Genomic DNA, 21418 nt, shown 5'->3' with positions numbered 1-21418 from the left:
TGACCAGTGACCTATCGCTCCGCAGCGCGTGGCGCTAACCACTACGCCACAAAACGCAGGTCGTTCAGGTAGCTAACGGCAAGCGTTATATATACACCCTTTATCGCTGGCAGGACTTGGAGACGGCAGGCGCTTATAAACGTTTCTTCATTACCAGCGAGATGGCGCGAGGAGCGCAACGGGCGCATTTAAAAGTCGTTGGTCAGCTCGCTCGCTCGCTCGCTTCTAATATTTACTCAGAGAGGACCTTGCCCTTCAGCTGTCTGCTCGCGCGGTAGTTGCTGCCGGGGGGCAGATGTTTCTGCAACGTAGCAGCGCGTCCATCACGGGCCGCTTTTCTTGCTATCGCATTGATTGCTTCGCAATTGCGGCGAAACGGTGACTTCTTTATATGTTTCTCTCTTTGTTCTCTTTCTTTCTCTCTATTCCTCTCTTTCTCTTTATTTTGCATCTCTTTCTTTCTATCTCTCTATCTGTACTCGTTATCTCGTCCATCAGTGCTGTTGCATCCCACGCCGGACAAACCGGCGCACGTGTCCTGGGAGCGAAGCAGGAAGATGAAGAGGACGAAGAGAGTGCGCGTGGCGGTTCGTGATGACGATCGTTTTGTCAGGTTACGCCACGCGGCATAACGAAAAGCTTAAACTCCGCTGTTAAAAAAAAAAAAAGAAATGGCGAAGCTTGCACTAAGCCGCGCAAGGCTTCAAAGAGCGAAAGTGGACGATTCTGAAGACTAATCCGGTTGCTTCTAGGTTGTTTCTTGGCCTTAGATGTAGGTGATGCAGGTTGTTTCTATAGGTTGCTTCTAGGTCGTTGCTAGGCTTTAGCTAGGTGACGTTAGGTTGTACATTCTAAAAAGACAGGGCGTGCAAACACGGACACAAGCAAGAAGTCAGGACACCACAAACGCCGTGTCCGTGTTTGCACGCCCTGTGTTTTTAGAATGAATACTTACTTACCAACTATAGCTCAGCTCTCTCTTATTCTAAGCTAGGTTGTTTCTATACACTGATTCTCGGCGCAGAGAGGTTCGAGTTAAACCACAGATAGTCACAGACACGGCAGGGATGTCCAGAACTGTAGGGACAGAACCTCGCGCTGAAAATCAAGCGTTCGCACCTCTCATAGATCTACGGGCACGTCGTCGTTGGCGTAGGCCTTCCATTGCTTCGGGTTCTTCTCGCAGCCGCCGATGCCTTTCCCGTTCCCTATAATATTCTCTCCTTGTACGCACTCGGGATCTTCGGCTCGCCGCCGTCTCTTCGCGGCCATTTGTTGAGCTAACTGTTGCTTTCTCCATTTTTATTGGACCAGTAGTCAGTAGTGGTATTTAACCAATTTCGGTGGCACATAGCCGTTTACGATGATGATAATTTTTTGGTTCGTCGGACAAACAAGAAATGATTTTCTAAACAACCTCGATGTTAATATAAAAAAAGCCGTGTTCGCGTGATATAGAGTGAACGTTAAAATAGCCACAGCGGATGGCTTCTTAGGTCAGGTGTCTCAAACACGCCGCCCGGCCCGCGCATGACTGTCTTCAATCGTCCCACATTTTTTTTTTTTTAATTTTCTTAATAAGTACGTTTATATGAACTTATGAACATATGTACAAATGAACGTACAGTAGCGCTCAATATGACTTGCAACACGGGAGCGCGTGGCCTCATGAGTTGAAAGATTGCCCATGACTTCAACTTGTTCTCATTTCCCTAAATAAATAATATTTTCTTATTTGGGATCATCCCCAAATGAGAGAACAGCGTTTAGTTATGGATATAATGGCTACTGGAAGCCATCAACAGCCTTTTAACTCGCGAGGCCACGCGGTCCCGTGTCGCAAGTCATATTGAGCGCGACTGTACGTGTGGGTGGCTCATATGAGCACACTGGTCTCAAGCATTTCCTTTCGCTAGGCACCTCGTGCCGTCACCATTTGTTAAAGCATAACAGTGGAACAAAAGACTGTATATTTCAGAATCGGCGTCCAGATTTCGGTCATTATGGAGCACAGTATCGATATGTTTCTCGAAACACGAAGTCAAATCGCCTTCTGAAATGACCCATATATGGGATATGGGGAAGGCCTCTCTTTTATTTTTCCCAAATTGCAGTGTTACATGTGACTTTTTGTTCAAATCCCTTTCAGAAATGACCCATATATAAGATATGGGAAAGACCTTCTTTCAAATGGGGAACGTTAGGTGACATTGTGTTCGAAACTCCTCCCGCAACCTTGTTCACTGCCCCGGCTCTTGCGGGTCATGGCTGTCACCCGCTAGCTGAGTGTAGCTTGAGACCCCTGTATTAAGCATCCCTTCGAGTTCTTCTTTTTAATCGTTCAGACGGGCGCGATGCTCTTGCCTCGACGGAGCGCAAGCCGCAGAGCGAAAAACGAGGCCACCGGGACTCGGAAGCATGCGCCGCTTCATCCCGAAGGATCTGTCGCCCGAGGGCGCGCGTGCACGTCACAGGGGAGGGAGGGGGCGGCCGCAGACTGGGCGCGATCGAAGCGTTGCAAAATGGACGCCGTCTCGCTGCTGTGTATAGTCTCGCTTTTTTCCGCACCGGGGCGGCGGCGGCGCCTTCGCTACTGCTACTCCGACGTCGGGGGCAACGTGCGCGAGACGTCGCGTGTGCTCCTTACACAGTACGCGACGTTAGGGGGGTGAGGGGTGGCAGACGAGCGGGAAGGGGGGGGGGGGGCGAGCAATCGATTCGTCAATAAAGTGGCCAATCAATCATTCAGCGTGGTGGCCCGCGGAGTGCATATACCCGGGCAATCCTCATGCTTCCTATTCTCTCGCGTTCGTTTCGCCACGCATACGGCACCGAGAGTAATGGTAAAGCCATACCTTGATTCGGTGCCGCATGAGGTTCTAGTTTTGTGAGGAAAGAAGGGAGCAAAAAAATTCGGATCCAAGCGCACGTGTCGGAATCGATCTGAAGCGAAGCTTTCGTGAAGTTGTTAACTAGGCGCTGTATCTATACTAACACGTTTCGTAAGCTATATTTTGGCAGTTTCATGCGATATTCGTATAATTAAAAAGGATAATGTATAGATTCCACACGTAATTCCGTAAGGTATGTAAAATTTTAATTATGTATAGTATGAAAAACATACGAAATTTTTGTAACCCATACAAAATATTGCCATAGGAATAAAACTAAATTCTAGAGAGAGATAGGGAGAGAGAGAGAGAGATTCTTTGATTAGGGCTGTCGAGATTTGCTTGGCCAGATTGGCACGATGAAGAATTATGTCGCATGCACAGTGCTCGAGAGATACAAATGATACACAAAACGAATCACGACACAACGACAAAAAGACTAAACTCTTTCTGTGTGGCTAGTGCCTCTAAGAAAATCAAATGTTAAGAACAATTAAGAAAGTCTAAACGCGATACGCACAGTCGCCTTCACAGACAACCTAACCAACCTGTAACCTGATGTGTTATTCGTGTGTATGAACCGGATATGGGTCGCAGCTTCAACGCTATAAAATGTGTACATTTCTACGGAATACCCGATTACAAGCTTTTATCGAAATGCGGGTAATGCGCGCCCTCTGAGACGTCGAAGCAGTGGGCGTCACAATGACGAAGGCGGTGTGCTCGAAGTTTCGTAAACGAGCTTCAGAATATAAAGAAGATGCGTCGGTATGTCGACTATGACGTTCACTAGGTTCACGTTATTAGGCGTGTCGCTTTATACCTGTGAAATACACACAAACACACACACACGACTTTGCAAAACATGCGTGCTCGTCTGCCTGTGTCATCAACGACTCCCGATTATATAGCTAGGCCTAAATTTCAAAATCGTACGCCCGCCTCTGCCGTGGTGAAGACTATACCGACATATTCCGCAAAAAGGTTTGCGAAACGCTCCGTTTTTTTCCTCAGTCCTCGTCGCTTCAATTACGGAGAAAGCAATCGCGAGAAAACCGTGCGGGCCGCGCGCGTGCCTACGTGAGCCAGACGCTCGCTTACCGGATTCTAACTAAGGCCATTTTCGTCGTCTGTCCGCAGTCATTCGCGATTCCGCTCTTAGCTAAACCTAACTCGACGCGAGCGCCCTCCCCCACGGCCGCACCATCCTCGAGTTTCCCAGGAGGCTTTTCTGTCACGTACGTAACACTCGCAGTTTCGTCAAGGCCTCTAGAGTTTTGCAATTCGCGAGGAGAATGTAATCCCCTCTTTGTTTCTTTTATCTCTCGTAGTAACGACGTTTGTGTGCCGGTCTCTTCTCGCACTCTCTCTTTCTCCGCAAAACCACGACCGAAAGAAGCCTCGTCGCCCACTAATAGAGATTATGTCGCTTACGTAGCAATAAAGTTGAGAGTACACAAGAGACCGCCGCTTCTTCCTCTTCTTTTTTTCCCCCCGTCTTCATCTTCTTCTTTACGACAAACGCAGCGGGATAACTGAGCTTCCTGCCGCGCTCGACGCGTCAATTTGCGAGGGAGCCGGCGACCCGACCCTCTAGCACCCTGGAGAAATCAGCGTGGAATGTCAAACGGCAACAAGACGCCGGCGCTGTCTAGCGTCGGTGTTTCCATTTTGGATTCGCTGACGGAATATATGTACACGTAGCGTAGGAAGCATTAACATCTCGTCTGGCTTTCTGTTTTCGCCGTCTGTCCGCTGCGTTTCTTTACGTATGTATGTCTCTCTCATCAAGTATGATCTCGGAGCTGCATCGCAAATGTAATTCGCCGAAAGACTCGGAATAAGAAGTGCCGAGAGCAGCGGAAAATAAAAAGAAAGTTCTTAGGGAGCCCGCGGGGGAGAATACTCCGGGTAGACACTTATGTGGAAGATTGACGCAACGCCCACACTGCGATCCGCTCCGCAACGCCTACGCTCCGCTCCGCAACGCCCAACGCCCACACCCGACTCCGTGACCTGCGACTTTTTGTTGGGCTTTGCCGCACGCGTGCTATGCTTGCAGTGAAGCACGCTTTACAGCGCACCGGAGGCATTTTATCGCTGGAATTCGAACTAAAAGTAACCATCATATAACTCAACTAATGAAATGGACAGACAATTAAGCCAAGGAAAACATAGGGGACCCACCGACGGATCCCACCGAGAGAAAGGGTGATTTATTGTGTACTTTAATTTCTTCCCATTTAAATGAGAATCATTACAATACAGTTAATAAACCACAAATAATGTTCCCTATGCTTTCCTTGGCTTAATTGTCTGCCGGTTTGATTAGTCGTGTATGATACAGAAAAAAGAGCCCTTCGGTTTATTCCCATATTTTCGTGCCATCATATTACTTGCGTGTCGAGTAAAACAACTACGCAAAATAACTTTAATGCGTGTTTCTTAAAATAAGTACCGGTAAGATGTGAGATGTGTGTGGGTTCCGGAGTTCTCTATCATATGGTTTTAAATGTACATGACCTTACCACGAAGACTTATTTGTTTTTGTTTTGTCGACAACTTCATCAGTGTGCTGCCAACACTTCGTAATGAAAAAAAAAAGGAAGGCAGTGAATTAACTGAAGCGTGCGGTATTGCACCACAAGTCAGAGGCGTTCGCACAAGCCCGTCGTCATTTCCCCCCTCCCTTCTCTCTCTCTCATCTTTCAATTTCCCTTTCCCAATGCCCCAGTGTAGGGTAGTCAACCGGAAGCTTTTATGGTTAACCTCCCTGACTTCTGCCTTTGTTTCTTTCCTACCGTCCTTCGTTATGAATCAACGCCTCGAAGAACACTCAAGCCGCGTGAAGTCAACCCACAGCAGAAACTTCTTCGTCACTGCATCTGTTCTTACGGTCGATAATACTGTAGCTTAAGAAATCAGATATTCAGAAAGACCCATTCTCCTTTTCGGAATAACGTGTTATATATTTTCCTTCGTTATAATCCAAACAACATTCAGTAGTAAGGCGACGCTGTTTCGGTTCTGCAGACTCGCTGTTTTAGTGTGATTACGTTTCGCTTCCTCACCGTTTCTAGGTACGGCGCGCTGTCAATAAGCAGTGCATGACATGCGAAATTACACGCCACAGGGAGTTCGCCAACCAAAACTGACGCCTCGCGAAAACGCTAGATTCCGCGAAACGCGGTAAGTTCAGGAACGAGTCTATACAGCGAAGCCATGCTCGGATCCAAGTGTTGGGAGGACGTCCGCGTGTCCTAGGATACATGGGTAACATCTGTAAACACATTTCCCACGTTCTAGTGTCATTGTAGTGATGCGCGCGCTGCCTGGATAAAAAGGGTAGTGGAAAAGAAGAAAAAAAAAAGAAAGTTCTTGTGGAGTCCGTGGGAGAGAATACCGTGGGTACACACTTCAACAGAAGACCGCCGCAATGCCCACACTGGGCTAGACTCTGAAACGCCTACTCTCCGCTCCGAAACGCCTACACCCCGCTACAAAGCGCCCACACCCGACTCCGTGACCTGCCACGTTTAGTTAAGCCCTGCCACATGTACACTATGCTTGCAGTGAAGCACGCTCTACAGCAGAACACAGGCTTTTCTATTGCACGAAGAAAAGAAATAATCATATTACTTACGCGTCGAGTGAATCAACTACCCAATAGAACTTGAATGCGCGTATTGAAAGAAGGAATGACGTCCGCATATCTGAGGACGCATAGGCAACATCTCTAACTACATTTCTCACGTTCTAGTGGATTCCCGTGGCGCGGTTGCTTCAGTGTGATTCTGATCAATCTGCATGTTGTACGAGTGTTATCATTTTCATATCGTCGCCTAATAAAGCACTATCATCACCTTGCAGCTAGTGCGGCCGTAGAACGGAGCGATGCTGTTGCAGCTGCTGTTGGTGGCCACTGCGGTGCTGCCCCTCGTCCTGAGCCAGGTGAGTTTGTATATTATACTGTCAGCCTGCTTGCTGTAGGACCTGGCCGACATACATTCGATACGCACTGACTTCATTACTGCACAGAGATGCGTTTTCTAAGATAACTAAAGGCAGCTCATTTAAGACGGGACACACATACACAGCGCTTTGTATGTCTGTTCATGCGTCATTCACTTTGTCCCGTCTTGGATGCGCTATACCTTTGGATGCTATGAATCACCAACAAGCCCGCCGCGCAGTCTAAGACAACGTTTTTTCGGGGCCTCTTACGCCCACATTGTTTGACAAGGTACGTTGAATACTATTTACGCTTTTCAAATACCGCGTTCAGCTATGACGGACCCGTTCGACTATCACGGAGCTAGTACAGAACCACAAACCACGTGAGCTGCAGAAAGCTTGCCATGCCTCATATGCCGGAGTAGGTGCAAAACCACGTTAGTTGCAGGAAGCTCTCGAGGGTGGGGACGGGGGGGGGGGCCTTCGAGTGGTCTCAGGCCAACGCATAAGAGAAAATGCGAATCTTTTGTTGTTGTTTTTCGCAAATCTCAAAAAATGAGCAAGCTGACCAGATTTGCATAGGCTAACATCTTCGAAATAACATCCCTCGTGTTGTTTAAATCGATTCTTTGCCACGCGATGTTATTTCAAGGTTGCGAAATTTCGTTGGACAGCAGCGATCTTAAGCCTTCTTTGTTTTTCAATACCGGCAGAGACGACAAGGAAGGCTTCAACATGGAGACAGCCGCATCGAAGTCTTGAACAGTGCACGCTGACTATATCTTGTCGTCCGTATATAAAAAAGAAAAAAAAATGACGACTGATGCAACAGTGAGGAACGCGAAATGAAGCCGTTCCTATAATCCCGGACTTGCTATTTTATTCAGTGCCTACCTCGCTATTGCGCTATTTATTTTGCCTGCCTTATTCAAAGCGTCTCCTTCCTTAACAACACCGGGAGTCCTGTTTAGGCGGTCGAGAATCACCAGCCGCGAGTTGAGCGCAAGTTTCGAAAAAGAAACAAACGCGACTAGTAAATTTTTCGAGGGTGTGTTAACCAAGTGCGTTACTACAATGATTAAAAAATGAAGCAGGATGAGGCATAGGACTTCAGCGCCTGCAAAGACTTCATCTTTTTTTTTTTTGCGCATTGAGACTTATATTCTCACACTCATATCGGAAGCATCTCTGAAGGCCTTCCGGTACACTGGATAGATGTCTCGATGTTAGTACTATGACTAGGGACGCTGCGTGCGTGAGTGTGCAATTAGTAAACGCATATTATAGGCCCAACGGACCTGTACCCCCTTCACCTTAATTACGGTATTACGCAAAACATTCGACTTTGTGTGTATGTGTTTCCTCCCCTTCTCTCTCTCTCTCTCTTTCTTTACACTTTCATACTCCCCCATCCCATCCCTTTCTTCAGTGTAAGGTAGCATACCACTTTTAATTGCTTTAACGCGCGACACAAGTGTACTGCGACAAAGCTGACTATAGAAAAAAAATTAACGAAGAGAATTAAGCTACTCGCGTGAGACTTGCGAACGCATAGCTGGTTATTTGCGTTTCTTTGGCGAACACGCGATGGTGCTACTGATACACAATGTTGTGATGTAGCGTGACATCACGCAGCCCGGACTAGAGCTCGAACCAAATGCAGCCCACTGAGAGGGCTCCGGCAGTCGGGAAGCGACGTCGCGACGTGCAGAACAACACAACAGACGTTCAGTGCATCGTTACGCGTGTGCCGTGGGCTCTAGAACCTTTGGCGAGCTCTCATATTGAATCGACAAGAAGGAAGCAGATAATGGAGCAAAGGCCAAGCAAACGCTCTATAATGGTTTCGGGAGTAAGTTTGTAGCAAGAGGAGCAGACAACTGCCTGTTGAGCTGGCTCACATATGCGGCACTAGTGCGAGCAGTACACGTTCCAGTAGGCGTCAGCGCACTCCAGTAAGAACTCAACGCTGAGCGTAGACAACTGGGCTAGTTGGTTTTGAATATGATTATCATGGATGCATCTTCCAAAAAAAAAAAAAAACGCATGGCAGAGTTGCCAGCGTTCGTAGTGCCCGTTTCTACTCTGCCCATGTGTTTGTTGTGCGATGGAAGATCTATAAAAATGTTATATGGATATGTTATAAAACGCATCGCAGAACAATATGCACCGCAGAACCATATGTATCGCAGAACTACATGCATCGCATAACTACCGTATTTATTCGAATCTAAGCCGATGTATTTTTTTCGAAAAAACATGTGCGAAAGTGGGGGTCGGCTTAGGTTCGAGTACAATGATTAAGTTTTTGTTTTTTTGTTTTCTGGCCTTGTGAATATCGGGGGTCGGCTTAGAATCGCGGCCGGCCTAGATTCGAGTAAATATGGTGTATGCATAGCAGAGTTAATCGATTCTCCCCTCCTTTTCATTCTCAGGACTCGTCCCTGGCTGCGCTGGGCCCTTCGGCCGTGGTGCTGGAGGGCTCGAGCAGCTCGTACGCGCAGCTTCGACGCTGGCAGGCCGGCCCGCAGGCCACGCTCAGCCTCGACTTCCAGACGCAGGAGCCCAGTGGGCTGCTGCTCTACGCTGACGACGGCGGACACGGAGACTTCGTCGAACTCAAGCTCGTCGAGGGAACGCTCAGGCAAGTCGACGACGCCACGTCTGGCGACCTTTGAATTGACACGTCGTAACCTTGCAACGCCGTAGAGTATAGTATTCGTATGCACTTGTGCGCACGAAATACCGTATTTTCCCGCGTATAACCACGACAGTATTATAAAATGCCATTGTTTTTATGCCAGGTTGGTAGCTTCACGGTAGTGCTTGCGGCAATGCAAGGAGGGTGACTTAACGCGCAATACGCGAGGTCTTTTTTTTGTTGCGATAGCAATTATATGGACAGTCTCGGCTGGATTTTGCCGTCGCCGTCGCCGCCGTCATGCACCGTATATGTATAAGTATGTATATATCTATAAAGTCCCCACAGAAAAATAACTCAGAAAAATGCTTCCGAAGCGCGGAATCGAACCAGGGACCTCTTGCTCCGCAGCGAGCGGCGCTATTCACTACGCCACGAAACGCAGATCCTCCGCGTAGCTAACGGCGAGCGTTATATACACACCATTTAGCGCTGGACGGACTCGGAGACAGCAGGCGATAATAAGCGTTTCTTCAATACCAGCGAGGTGGCGCTAGGAGCCCGACGGGCGCATTTAAAAGTCGTCGGCGAGCTCGCTCGCTTCTTCTTATATTTGCGCATGGGAGAAGCTTGCCCTTCCGCTGTCTGCTCGCGCGGTTTTCTCGTGGCGAGGGGTAGAGGAATGTTTCACGCTTCCACCGTGATGTCCGCGCTCATGTTACGGCGCGTACGACAGTCACTCGCGCTCAAGGGACGCCGCTAAACGAACACACAGAAGATGAGCGCGAACTATCAAGTGTCACAGCTCGACACTTGAAGCACGCTAGTTTCCTTCGCTGCTTCGGCCGCCTTCGGCCGCCTTGCAACAGAAGCGCTGTTCAAACTGAGAGTATCCATTGGCGAGCCTCACTTCGTATAGCATTAGTTCCTTGCTATCACATTCATTGCTTCGCCCTTGCGGCGAAACTGTGACTTTTTATTTTTAAGTTCTCCCGCGGATTACATTGGAGTTGCGTGTTATATACAGGCGCGGCTTATACGCAACCAAATGCCGTACGTGCCTAGCTAATTCACTCAACATGAGTGTTTGATTTTTTTTCTTTTTTTTTCTTTTTAGTGTGAACATTCCACTGGAGGTAAACTGGGGTTTTAGAAGCAGTTTGGGGCTTTGCTTCAAGTACTATTTTCAGGGCTGAAATTGAGAGGGAAAAAAAGGCACTAGCGAAGCAAAGTACAAAACATAACAGCTATCATATAAACCTGATCAAGGCAAAATACAAAACTACAAGGGTAATGAATTTCGAAATAAATCTCTTTTTAAGCAATTACGTGTATAATTAAGTACATTACTGCGAGCGGGACACCCTTAGCGGGACACACGTGCGCGACCTTCGGTCAATCCATCGGCCAGCTAATGTATACAGTTACTGGAGCCTGGAGAGACCATCGGTCACCTCTAGCGCCATTGTCCCTGATTTGACAAACATATCGGCAGACTTTCCGGCATACCTTGAGCAGACTCGACGATCGACATTTTACGGGAAAAAAAAACGTGGACCGCCTCATAGCTCATATCAGCCCAGAAAGCCGCACGAGCCCTTTTGCAATACTTGCAACACTTGAATAATGACACAAGCGCTCATCCGTAGCTATGCTGCACTATGCGTTTCGATTGTGAACAATCTACGGAATGAGGATAGAAAATTGGGCGACTTGGATTACGTTCATGGTTCAACAGCGCAAAAGAGGAGAGCAGACGACGCGAGAGTTTAAAGACAGTGTCGTCTGCTCTCCTGTTTCGCCCGTGTCCTTCTCGCTGTTGAACCACGAATAACCATACTCATGCTTTATCTCTATATTGTTTACCCCTTCGTTCCCCTTTCCACGTGTAGGGTAGCTGTTGCATAGTAGCTCCGATCCCCGAACAGGAAGAGTCAAATGCAAGCTTCAGAAGAACGTTTATTCATCGTAGAATAGGACTTTTATAGCCAGGAAGGGAGAGGAGGGTGTGGGCACTTCTTGGTGCCCATGTGCGACTAGCTGTGTCGTGAAGTGATAAGCGGCGACAGCGGCCACATAGGTTCCGTTGCTACAGTAGCGAAATGGACAAAGAAACCAAATAACATTTAATGACAAATTTTAGCCGCGAAAGAGCACATACACAGATCAAAGAAACACACAACGACAGGACGAGCGGCACTTCCAACTGAATTAGATTGAGCGCAAACCCAGAAATAAATATACAACATACACACATGCGCAGTCTCAACACAACCTTAGGCTATCCAGCTATCGAACAATCTCTTTTCTGATACGTGCGACGTCACCGACGTATCACTGATACACATTTCTCCTTTCTCTTTTATGTAATAGGCTTCCATCAACTCACGCGCAATTTGATACTTGCATCTGCCTATAATCTTGATCTCTTTAAAACGTGGTTGACACTTGCAGGTTTTGCAATGCGTAGGCAAATGTGCCAAGCCGTCCTTTATTAAATTTAGTTCATGCTCCCTGGCTCGTTCATTAATGCAGCGCCCAGTCTGCCCGATGTAGGAGTTGGCACAAGAAAGGGGAATTTCATACACCACGCCTTTGGCACATTTCCCATATGTCGTGCCATGTTTCTTGCCGCATCCATTAGGCAAGTACCAACTAGGCCAAGAAAGAGTCTTGTTAAAAGAGTTAACACTCCTGCCTATTATTCATTGTCCAAGTCTCTCGTTGTGAGTGACCAGTGTGTACGCTCTGAACGCAGGCTGCGGCTGAGCCTTGGCTACGGCAGCGGACGGTCGGTGTCGGAAGAGCCCTTCCTCCTCAGCGCGGGCCGAAACCTGCACGACGGAGCATGGCATCGTGCTGAGCTGGTGCGCAACGGGTACGGAAACTTGTCCGCACGCCGCCCCGTTCGCTAGCGCACCCCTGTGTGTCTTCTCAAACCATGTGTACATAAAGAGTAGAAATAAAAAAAAAACAAAGAACTATGGATAATTATACTGGCGTAGTACGATTTGACAAGCGTTGTTAAGGTGAAAGCATTACATGGCTAATCGTTCGAAAAAAAAAAGAAGAAAAAAAGACCTCCGGCGTCGTCGTCAACACGAATGGTACCAAAATTCTCGTGACGTTGAATACAGGTGCACAGATGCCAAATGATTAGGAGAACAAGTTAAAGTGGACTCAAAGTAAACTTAATATAAAATCCACGTACATTAAAGTGCATTAGGAGTGACCGCAGCGGTGGCGAAACGCTTGGGCGTCAGCTTCTGCTACGGGAGGTACCGTACGAACCCGGTACGTACCGGGTTCGATCTCCAATGCCGGCCGTCCACCCAGCGGTTTCCAATGGGTACAGGCGGGCTTCGTGGTGGCGCTACAATGCCGCAGTGGGCGAGGCTTAAGATGCTTGGAGGATTCCCAACACGCTGCACGGGACCAGTGGCCAGTGGGGAATTAAGAGTGATTCAACGTATCGAAATTGGCTATCACATTACTTTACAATCAATTATCGCGTATACGCATGTTATGAACATGACACTCAGTTGTCTCAAAAGGAACATTACATAAAGCACACCGGCTTGTATACCATAAGATATTACCGTTCTTCGCGTGCTTCGCCAGCCACACAGGTAGGTTAGGCATCATTGGCTTAACAAAAGCAGCCTTACAGGGCATGTGAACGTCAAAAGCTGGCAATAATAATATTAATTGTTGGGGGTTTACGTCTCAAAACCACGATATAATTATGAGAGACGCCGTAGTGGAGGGCTCCGGATATTTTGACCACCTGTGGTTCTTTAACGTGCACCTAAATCTAAGTACACGGTCCTCAAGCATTTCGCCTCCATCGAAATGCGGCCTCCGCGACCAGGATTCGATCCCGCGGCCTTCGGGTCAGCAGTCGAGCACCATAACATCTGGACCACTGCGGCGGGTCTGGAAAAGTTGATAATCCCTTTGTCTAACGCTAAAGAGATAACACTTATTAAGTTAAGACTCATTAAGTTATTTAGACGTTCTCACGTTATGACGTCATGATGCCGTCGCTAATTACGTCACGCGACATTAAAGGGACACTAAAGAGCAAAACGATTTTTCTCATATTAGCAAAGTACTCCTTCACGATACCAAAAACACCACGCTTGCTGCGAGAAGACGCTTAGAATACGCGCAAAAACTAAATATGGGTGGCGACGCCACCTTGAAGTTCCCACACCATTCGCCGTGACGTCACATGTTTCGACGGCGCCTACTAGGGACTACGTAGTTCCTAATTGGTAAAAATGAAGTGCATTGTCCTCTGAGGGGGGCCAAAGACTTAACATACCAAGTTTGGCGTAATTTTGTTGAGCCAATGGCGCCAAAATACGATAAGTACACTTTGAAATCCGTGACGTCACGCGGGAAGATTTCGGCGCCAAATTTAAAGATGAAACTTTGATTTCCTCCTCTATTAATAAAACTTATGATGGCAAAATTAACGACGTTAGAGTTCTCAGAGCACAATTTATCGATCGAAACCGATTAACTGTTTCTCTTTAGTGTCCCTTTAATTAAGCTGTTAGCATTATTTGATGCAGGTTATGTGCTGGTTGACACGAATCATTACCGGAGACCCGTGCGCAAGTGTCATCTGTGTGATATAGGGTTTTCGGTGGCCCAGAAGACACGCCCTATATGGCTCGCTAATTACGCAGGGCCGAGACGCGGCTACGCGTGGACGACCAGAGCGACGGCGGCGTGGTGCAGGGTGCCGGCGACCTGCACATGGGCAACGAGTCGAGCAACAGTTTCGTGTACGTGGGCGGCGTGCCTTCGTGGTACGGAGCCAAGCTGGCCGCCCTCTCGTTGCCCACCGTGTTCTTCGAGCCGAGGCTGCGCGGTGCGGTGCGCAACGTGGTCTACGCCTCCGAGCACGGACGGCCGCCAAAGAGGCAGGAGCCCATCGGTGAGGCCATAGAGCTTAGTACTACAATAATACTAGAGATAACTATAGGAACTGTAGACGCATGTAGACTGTCAATACGAAAGCGGGTGAATTGTTGGATGAGCTCGTTTCCGTGTCTATGTGTAACCTTGAGGACAAGAAGAGAGCAGAGTGGGTCAGGGAAGATGGCGCGTTAAGGACATCTTAGTCGAAATCGAGAGGAAGAAATGGACAGGGCACGTAGAGCGAATGCAAGATAACCGCTGGTCATTATAGAGTAACAGACTGCATTCCAAGAGAAGGCAAACTCGCGAGAGGAAGATAGAATGTGATGTAGGCAGATGATATTAAGAACTTGGCGGGGATAGCGTGTCCGCAGAAAGCACGGGACCGGTTTGACTGGCGAAATATAGGAGAGGCCTTTGCCCTGGAGTGGGCGCAGTCAGGCTGATGATGATGACGATGATGATTCTTCGTTAGACACAACCTAATGAACTGAGCAGACAATGAAGCCAAGCAAAACGTAGGGGACATTATCTTTAGTCCTCAACTGTAGTGCAGCAATCAGGGCATAAACGGAGATGAATTAAAGTGGGCGAAAAAAAACACCTTCGCCGTCGGTGAGGCCCGAACCCGAAACCTTCGAATTACGCGTCCGATGCAGCCGCCGTTTCAGCTATGACGGCGGGTGTTCCCCCGTCCAATTTATTTACGAATTGTCTATGAATATCTCTCTAATGGTCGTGATGTTAATTAGCCAAGTGTGACTTCCTAACGAACCCAAGGCATGCGACACAGAACTATAGCTGTTGCTTTGAGACGAAGGCGCTTGCGCTTTTCACGCTAAACTCCCCGTAATACTGGGCATTGCGACATATTGGTTGAAGAGACATGCTATATAGCCAACCTTAAACTATCTATTAGAAAAGAAGGCGGGGCGCCGTTTGCACGCAGGTTTCAAGGGAGTACGGCTGCGCAGCGACGAGCCCTGCGAACAGCGCGACCCGTGTCAACACGGTGGAAGCTGCATCAGCACAGATACGGGCGCCGTGTGCGACTGTCGGGGCCTGGACTACGACGGGTCCTTCTGCGACCAAGGTGAGTGAGTAGGCGTTAAAGCCTAGCAAAACAAGAACTCGCAAGGTCTTCTATGCGTTCGCCTAAGCCTTCGAGTCATCTTAGGCGAATTCAGTCATTACGGCACATGGAAGCGCGCACCAGGTGAGAGGACGAACAAGAAAACAAAAGGACAACACAAGCGCTGATTGTCCTTTTGTTTTCGTGTTTGTCGTTTCACACGCTGTGCACTGCCATATGCCGTAAGGAAACAGAAACTAGCCGAAGAACCAGTTCCTAAAAGCTATACAGTTTAACCTCGTTATAACGAACCCTAACACAGCGAATTATCGGTTATAGCGAACTAAACACGAACTTTGCTTGGTCAAGCTTCATTTCAGTGACTTTTTTTTTTCCTTTTTATAAAGAAACCGAAAACATTTTATAAAGAAACCAAGAGCCCCGAGATATCGGCTGTAACGAAGAAATGTTTGGTTCGTGCGAGGCTCAGGACTCGAAAGTTAGCATAAAAAGCAATATAAATATTGAAAGACAATTCACAAGCACAACAGAAGGCCTGTTTTGTGAAAGGAACTTTGTTGTGTTGTAACTTCACCTTCTGCTGTTCCGGTCGATTATTAAGTTTAAAATCCTACAAGAAGGCAGGCAAGGATTGCCTCGTTTATAGTGGGTATGAATCCTGGAACACTACGTTTTCGTACCTAAGATTTTTTGCGCGAGCCCGATTGACGACTTCTTGAGCCGAATTTGATCTGCATTGTTACAGCGAATATCAGATATAACGAACCAACTTATGGTCGCGGTGCTACTCCCTTATCTTATCTAAACTGTTACAGCGAATATCGGATATATCGAACTAACTTATGGTCGCGTTGCTACTCCGTTATTAAGGCCTTGCTAATTAAGACTTGGCTACATAGCACCATGCTAATTAAGCCCTTGCTAATCAAGATCATGCTAACTAAGGCCTAATAACAAGGTTGAACTGTACTTGCACTGCAACGCGAGGCGCTACCGTCGTGTTTTGCAGAAAAGCAGCCCTCGGAGGCCACGTTTCGGGGACACGAGTTCCTGTCGCTGGACTCGAGTCGCGCCCCCGTGATCAGCGGCTCGGACCAGGTGACGCTGCTGTTCAAGACGCGCCAGTCGAGCGCCCTGCTGTGGCACAGCGGCCGAGGCGGGGACTTCATGCAACTGTCGCTGCGCGACGGGGGACTCCTGCTCTCGGTCGTGCTGGGCGCCGGAGCGCTTGAGAAGAGCGTGCGGCCCGCCAGGGTGCGCTTCGATGACAACCAGTGGCACCGCGTGGTGGTACATCGCAAAGTGCGCCACATGACCAAGACCACCAGCTTCTACCACGTAAGAAGGCATTTCTTTCTTTCTTTCTTTCTTTCTTTCTTTCTTTCTTTCTTTCTTTCTTTCTTTCTTTCTTTCTTTCTTTCTTTCTTTCTTTCTTCTATCTATCTATCTATCTATCTATCTATCTATCTATCTATCTATCTATCTATCTATCTATCTATCTATCTATCTATCTATCTATCTATCTATCTATCTATCTATCTATCTATCAAGCATACAAGGCAGCGCTGAACATTAACACATGGCCTCATAACCGTTTGCATTCTGTCTCGCTCATTCTGTTGTCTTTGCTCTAGAAAAAGAGCACAGCATTGGCCACATAAAACATCAATTCTGCGGAAGTCACAACGCATAGGAAGGTGAACGAAAAAAACGTGCCATCAACCTTGCGGGGTCTACCGTAGAATAGATTTCTCATAATTAGTGTCTCAGTGCTTCGAGCTATCGGTTGATTCGGTCTCGAGTCAAGAGAAACTGGTGCCAAAGTACCTAAGACGACGCAAGGGAGAGCGACAGGACAAGCGCATATCCTGTCGCTTGTCCTTCGACCTTCTATGTCTTTATCGCGTTCTTTCTCGCCGATTTCCTTCAGCATGAATTAGCGTTTCGCCCAACAGTCCATCCTCTCGGTTAGGTCAGATCATATACGGAGCGGCTGGCCCAGAAAAGCGTTCTTCCTGAATCCGTTTCCCGGGTCATGCAGGACAATGTTTTCTTTAATTACGAAAATTTCTTTCTGTGAAAATGATATGGGATCTCCTTTGTAGCTACACGATTTACGTGGATGAATATTAACCATTTGAACATGGACCGCTGGGTGTAGCATAACTCACTAGAATGGCTCGCATATGGGCTATCTGATAATCTTGCATATGGTCAAATCATAAAATGGTATAGTATAAGTCGTCGCACAGTTGCAATGTTACATAGCTTCACTGGGTCGCGCAGCTGTCCATCACGGCCGACGGTGTGTACACCGAGAGGGGTTCGACGGCGGGTGCCTTCTCCTTCCTGGCGAGCAGCGCCCTCTACGTGGGCGGTTCTGACGTCCCACTACCGGGACCAAAGAGGCCCAACTTCGTCGGATGCCTCCGAAAGGTTCGCGTCGTTTTATTTCTCTCTTCCCACCCCACGCCCAAGCTCTAGAAGCAGGCGAAAGCGATAACCGCGCATGTGCACCACCCACGCAGGTCGAGCTGGTGGCCGACAGCTTGCAGCTGGACCTGGTCGACCTGGCACGCTCGGGCAACCGGCTGGTCCAGGCACGAGGCAACATACACTTCGTGTGCCAGGAGGTGGACGCCGCCGACCCGGTCACCTTCACCACGAGGGACTCGTTCCTGGTGAGCGAAGGGACACGGCTGCTTTTGAAATCGGGTTGCGCGTGAAACGGGTCGGCGGTCCACTCTGGTATTTGAAGCCTTTCACCAGTCTACAAGAAACATGCATATATTTTAGGCGTTTCCACAAGCCAGTGTTTTCTTCAATGCTGCAACTGTTGCAGCCTTGAAGAAGACCACTTGTGAACACATTGGCTTCAGCGATACTTCGTGTTCAAGAACGTTTCATCATATGATGACATTGGGTGCGTTCCCATACTCACCGTAGACGTCTAAATAGACATCTAAGCGGACAGCGGCCATCTTAAGTCCCATTCCAATTTGCCCGTAGCAATCGATGCAGTCGATTAAGAACGAAATTTATAGCGCGAAGCAACGCCTTGCCGATTAAGAACGTCAAGGACATTTAGCCCGCGTCTCTCACGCTGCGGCTTTTTATGTCTTGCAACAAGCCCGGTCCCCGATTGTACAACTTAAAGCATTGCCAACTTTACAAGAGGCTTTCGCCTTCAAGCGTTACAGAGTGTGTGAGATGCTGGCGAACTATTTTGTGTGCTGCGGCCGCGGTTGTCGGTACCAAGTCCCGAGACGCTGCGCAGGCTCTGCCCGGCTGGGAGGAGCCGCGCACGGCGGGCGCCCTGTCGGTGCGACTTCGCACCGTGGAACCGGACGGACTGTTGCTGTACGCCAGCGGCGCACAGGGGGACCTCATCGCCCTGGAGCTGCTCGAGGGCCGCCTGCACTTTGTACTCGACCTCGGGTCGGGACCCGTCAAGGTGCGCACCGAGCGTCGCCTGGACGACGGCCACTGGCACCAGCTGCAAGTGGCGCGCACGGGCCGCGCGGGTACGCTCACTGTGGACGAGACCGTCTCCGAATTCGTCGCACCAGGTACGCTGTAAGCCGTTTCACACCCTTAAGGGTGATTTGATTATAAAACACCCTTCACACGCTCTTATTTTCTGCCATTTTTAAAAGGTGTAATGTTGACGTAAATGCCGTTTGCACACCCTTATTTTAAGGTGAATTAAGGGCGTATGCTTGCATACAACACCCGAATAAGTGGTAGGGAGTAGGGACTATTAAATGTCATACTTATGGGTCATTCCACGCAATGTCCCAGCCGTCACGAAGCACGCATGCGTGCTTCGTGAAGTACTGTATACAATATGCATTGTACACTCTGCTTCGTTCTGTGTCAAACCGCAATATGTATAATCTTAAGTCTATCGACAGTTTATGGGAGCTGATGAGCTAACACTTCTTTTATCGACTGTCATCGATAACATTTCTGTGTGATCTCTGTAGACGTATGAATCTACCTTTTTTGTTGTTATTGTCTGTAGACTGGCTCGTGAAGAGTCTTTTGCACTTCTAACCTTTCACTTTTGGTAAACCGTTCCCGACAGACAATTTCATCTTGCTTACCTTAACAGTCACTGTTGAGGACATCATTTACGAGAAAACGTATTGAATATGTACTTTTTGTATTGTTACGAGAAATGTGCGGCAAGGACGCACCTTCTTCCTTCAAAGGTTCATCTAATGCCGCGTAATATATGAGCCACTTTGTCGTGAAACCGCGCGAAACACAGAAAGGGAAGTCCCTCATTCTTTCTCTCTCTCTCTAGCTCTTCAAATCCCAGTTCCCCATCTCAGCACAGAGTAGCAAGCCGGACACTATAGCTTTTGGTTATAACAACCTCTGTTATTACGCGTTCTCGATCTCTCCCTCGTCTTTGTGACCCCTATTTCACCACAGCAGTGTTGGGTAGCAAAGCAGTGATTCGCACCAGGTTAACCTCCCTGATTTTTTCTGCTCCCTCATGTTTCCGATCAATATTTACCCACTTCAGTGCAGTGTAGCGAACCGGTCACCTACATCCGGCAAAAGCATTCCTTGCTTGTTGGACTTCCAGTGCACCCAGTGCTTGATGCGCCCCCAGCTTGCCAGAATCGCCCTTCTAATTTCGAAAGGCTCGTTCACACATGCGACAAGCACCGGTCGCGCGACCAAGTTAGTCGCCAAGCGACAGTAGCCGCTTTGATCGCTTTCGCTTGCTGCTCGACTTTTCAGTCGCGCGAGTGCCATCGCAACCGCCGTCTGGACCAATCAGATGCGCGGGAGCAGGCCGCCAGCTTAGTATTTTACGGGGCAATTGCAATGCGAACGGACGTTAATTCTGTGCTGCGACAGGTATAACTCGCACGCAGGTGTGAACAGGGGTGAGTTGCTTCTTGGTCTCCAGTCGCAAATGGTCGCGCGACCGGTGCTATAGTCGTACATGTGAACGAGCCTTAAAACGCTATCGTGATAGGCGCGCTAGAGATCTATGAATGCTTTGTTATCAGCAAAAGGGGCAGGCAGTGTTTAGGCGTGTGGTCTCTGGAACTACTAGAGAAGGAAGTCCGCCACCTGGCGTCACTTACTTGGTGGAAATATCACCTAATCGTGCTCATGCTTGGTTTTATATATATTTTTTTGGTATGTGTATGTATATACTTGGTTTCTGCCAATGAATAATCAGATGGCAGTCGGCGCCCATCGTTTTCTCTTTTATTCGTCCCGTGTTTGCGCTGCTAATTCATTCTTTGAGACATTACCAACCATGCAGCGCGCCTTTCGCCACTTGTTCAGTTCGGCGCTCCTTGATTTTGCTCTCCGTCTCTCAACTGTATTCACGCGTGTCGTTCTGCGCAGGCAACTCCAAGCAGCTGGACGTGGAAGGTCCGCTCTTCGTGGGCGGCGTCGGCACCACGGCACGCGACGACACGCCGCTGCCACCGGCCCTCTGGTCGGGCTCCCTGAGGCTCGGCTTCGTGGGCTGCCTGCGAGACCTTGTGGTGGGAGGCGCCGCCGTCGACCTGGCCTCGTACGCGCAGCGCCAGGACTCCGGCGCCGTGCGAGCCTCGTGTCACCGGTCCGCGGGCCCTCCGCCCTGTGCCTCCCAACCGTGCCTGCACGGCGGCCGCTGCGTTGAGGGATGGAATCGGTTCGTCTGCGACTGCGACCACACGCCATTCACGGGACCCGTCTGCGCCAAGGGTGAGGAACTGCCCTTCCCTATATTATAAAGGCTCTAGCTTGGGGTTGTTCTCGTGACGTACGAGTGGGCGTGTAGGTCAAAATTTATTCCTGGGTCGAGGAATGGCGAGGAAATCACCACTTCAGCAGGCTCATGTTGTTAGCTGTTCGAGATTTAAAAAAAAAAGACCTGTATCTTGAAAC

At 48.7% G+C, this 21418-nt stretch overlaps 1 protein-coding gene across 1 annotated transcript in view; it reads left to right on the top strand.

Moving 5' to 3' along the window:
* LOC119374788 (neurexin-2) overlaps window positions 1–21418 on the top strand; it is a 50048-nt gene that overhangs the window by 12132 nt on the left and 16498 nt on the right. The window contains exons 2-11 of the mRNA XM_037644972.2: window positions 6762–6842; window positions 9281–9489; window positions 12245–12364; window positions 14184–14434; window positions 15368–15511; window positions 16521–16849; window positions 17798–17947; window positions 18040–18192; window positions 18789–19080; window positions 20891–21235. Coding sequence (XP_037500900.1) covers window positions 6786–6842; window positions 9281–9489; window positions 12245–12364; window positions 14184–14434; window positions 15368–15511; window positions 16521–16849; window positions 17798–17947; window positions 18040–18192; window positions 18789–19080; window positions 20891–21235 — 2050 coding nt within the window. The 5' untranslated portion in view covers window positions 6762–6785. The remainder of the gene's footprint in view (window positions 1–6761; window positions 6843–9280; window positions 9490–12244; window positions 12365–14183; window positions 14435–15367; window positions 15512–16520; window positions 16850–17797; window positions 17948–18039; window positions 18193–18788; window positions 19081–20890; window positions 21236–21418) is intronic.

The sequence above is a fragment of the Rhipicephalus sanguineus genome, chromosome 11, assembly GCF_013339695.2.
Source record: "Rhipicephalus sanguineus isolate Rsan-2018 chromosome 11, BIME_Rsan_1.4, whole genome shotgun sequence".
NCBI classification, from domain to species: Eukaryota; Metazoa; Arthropoda; class Arachnida; order Ixodida; family Ixodidae; genus Rhipicephalus; species Rhipicephalus sanguineus.
The sequence above is the reverse complement of the archived record's forward strand: the minus strand, read 5'-3'. Positions and strand labels throughout refer to the sequence as shown.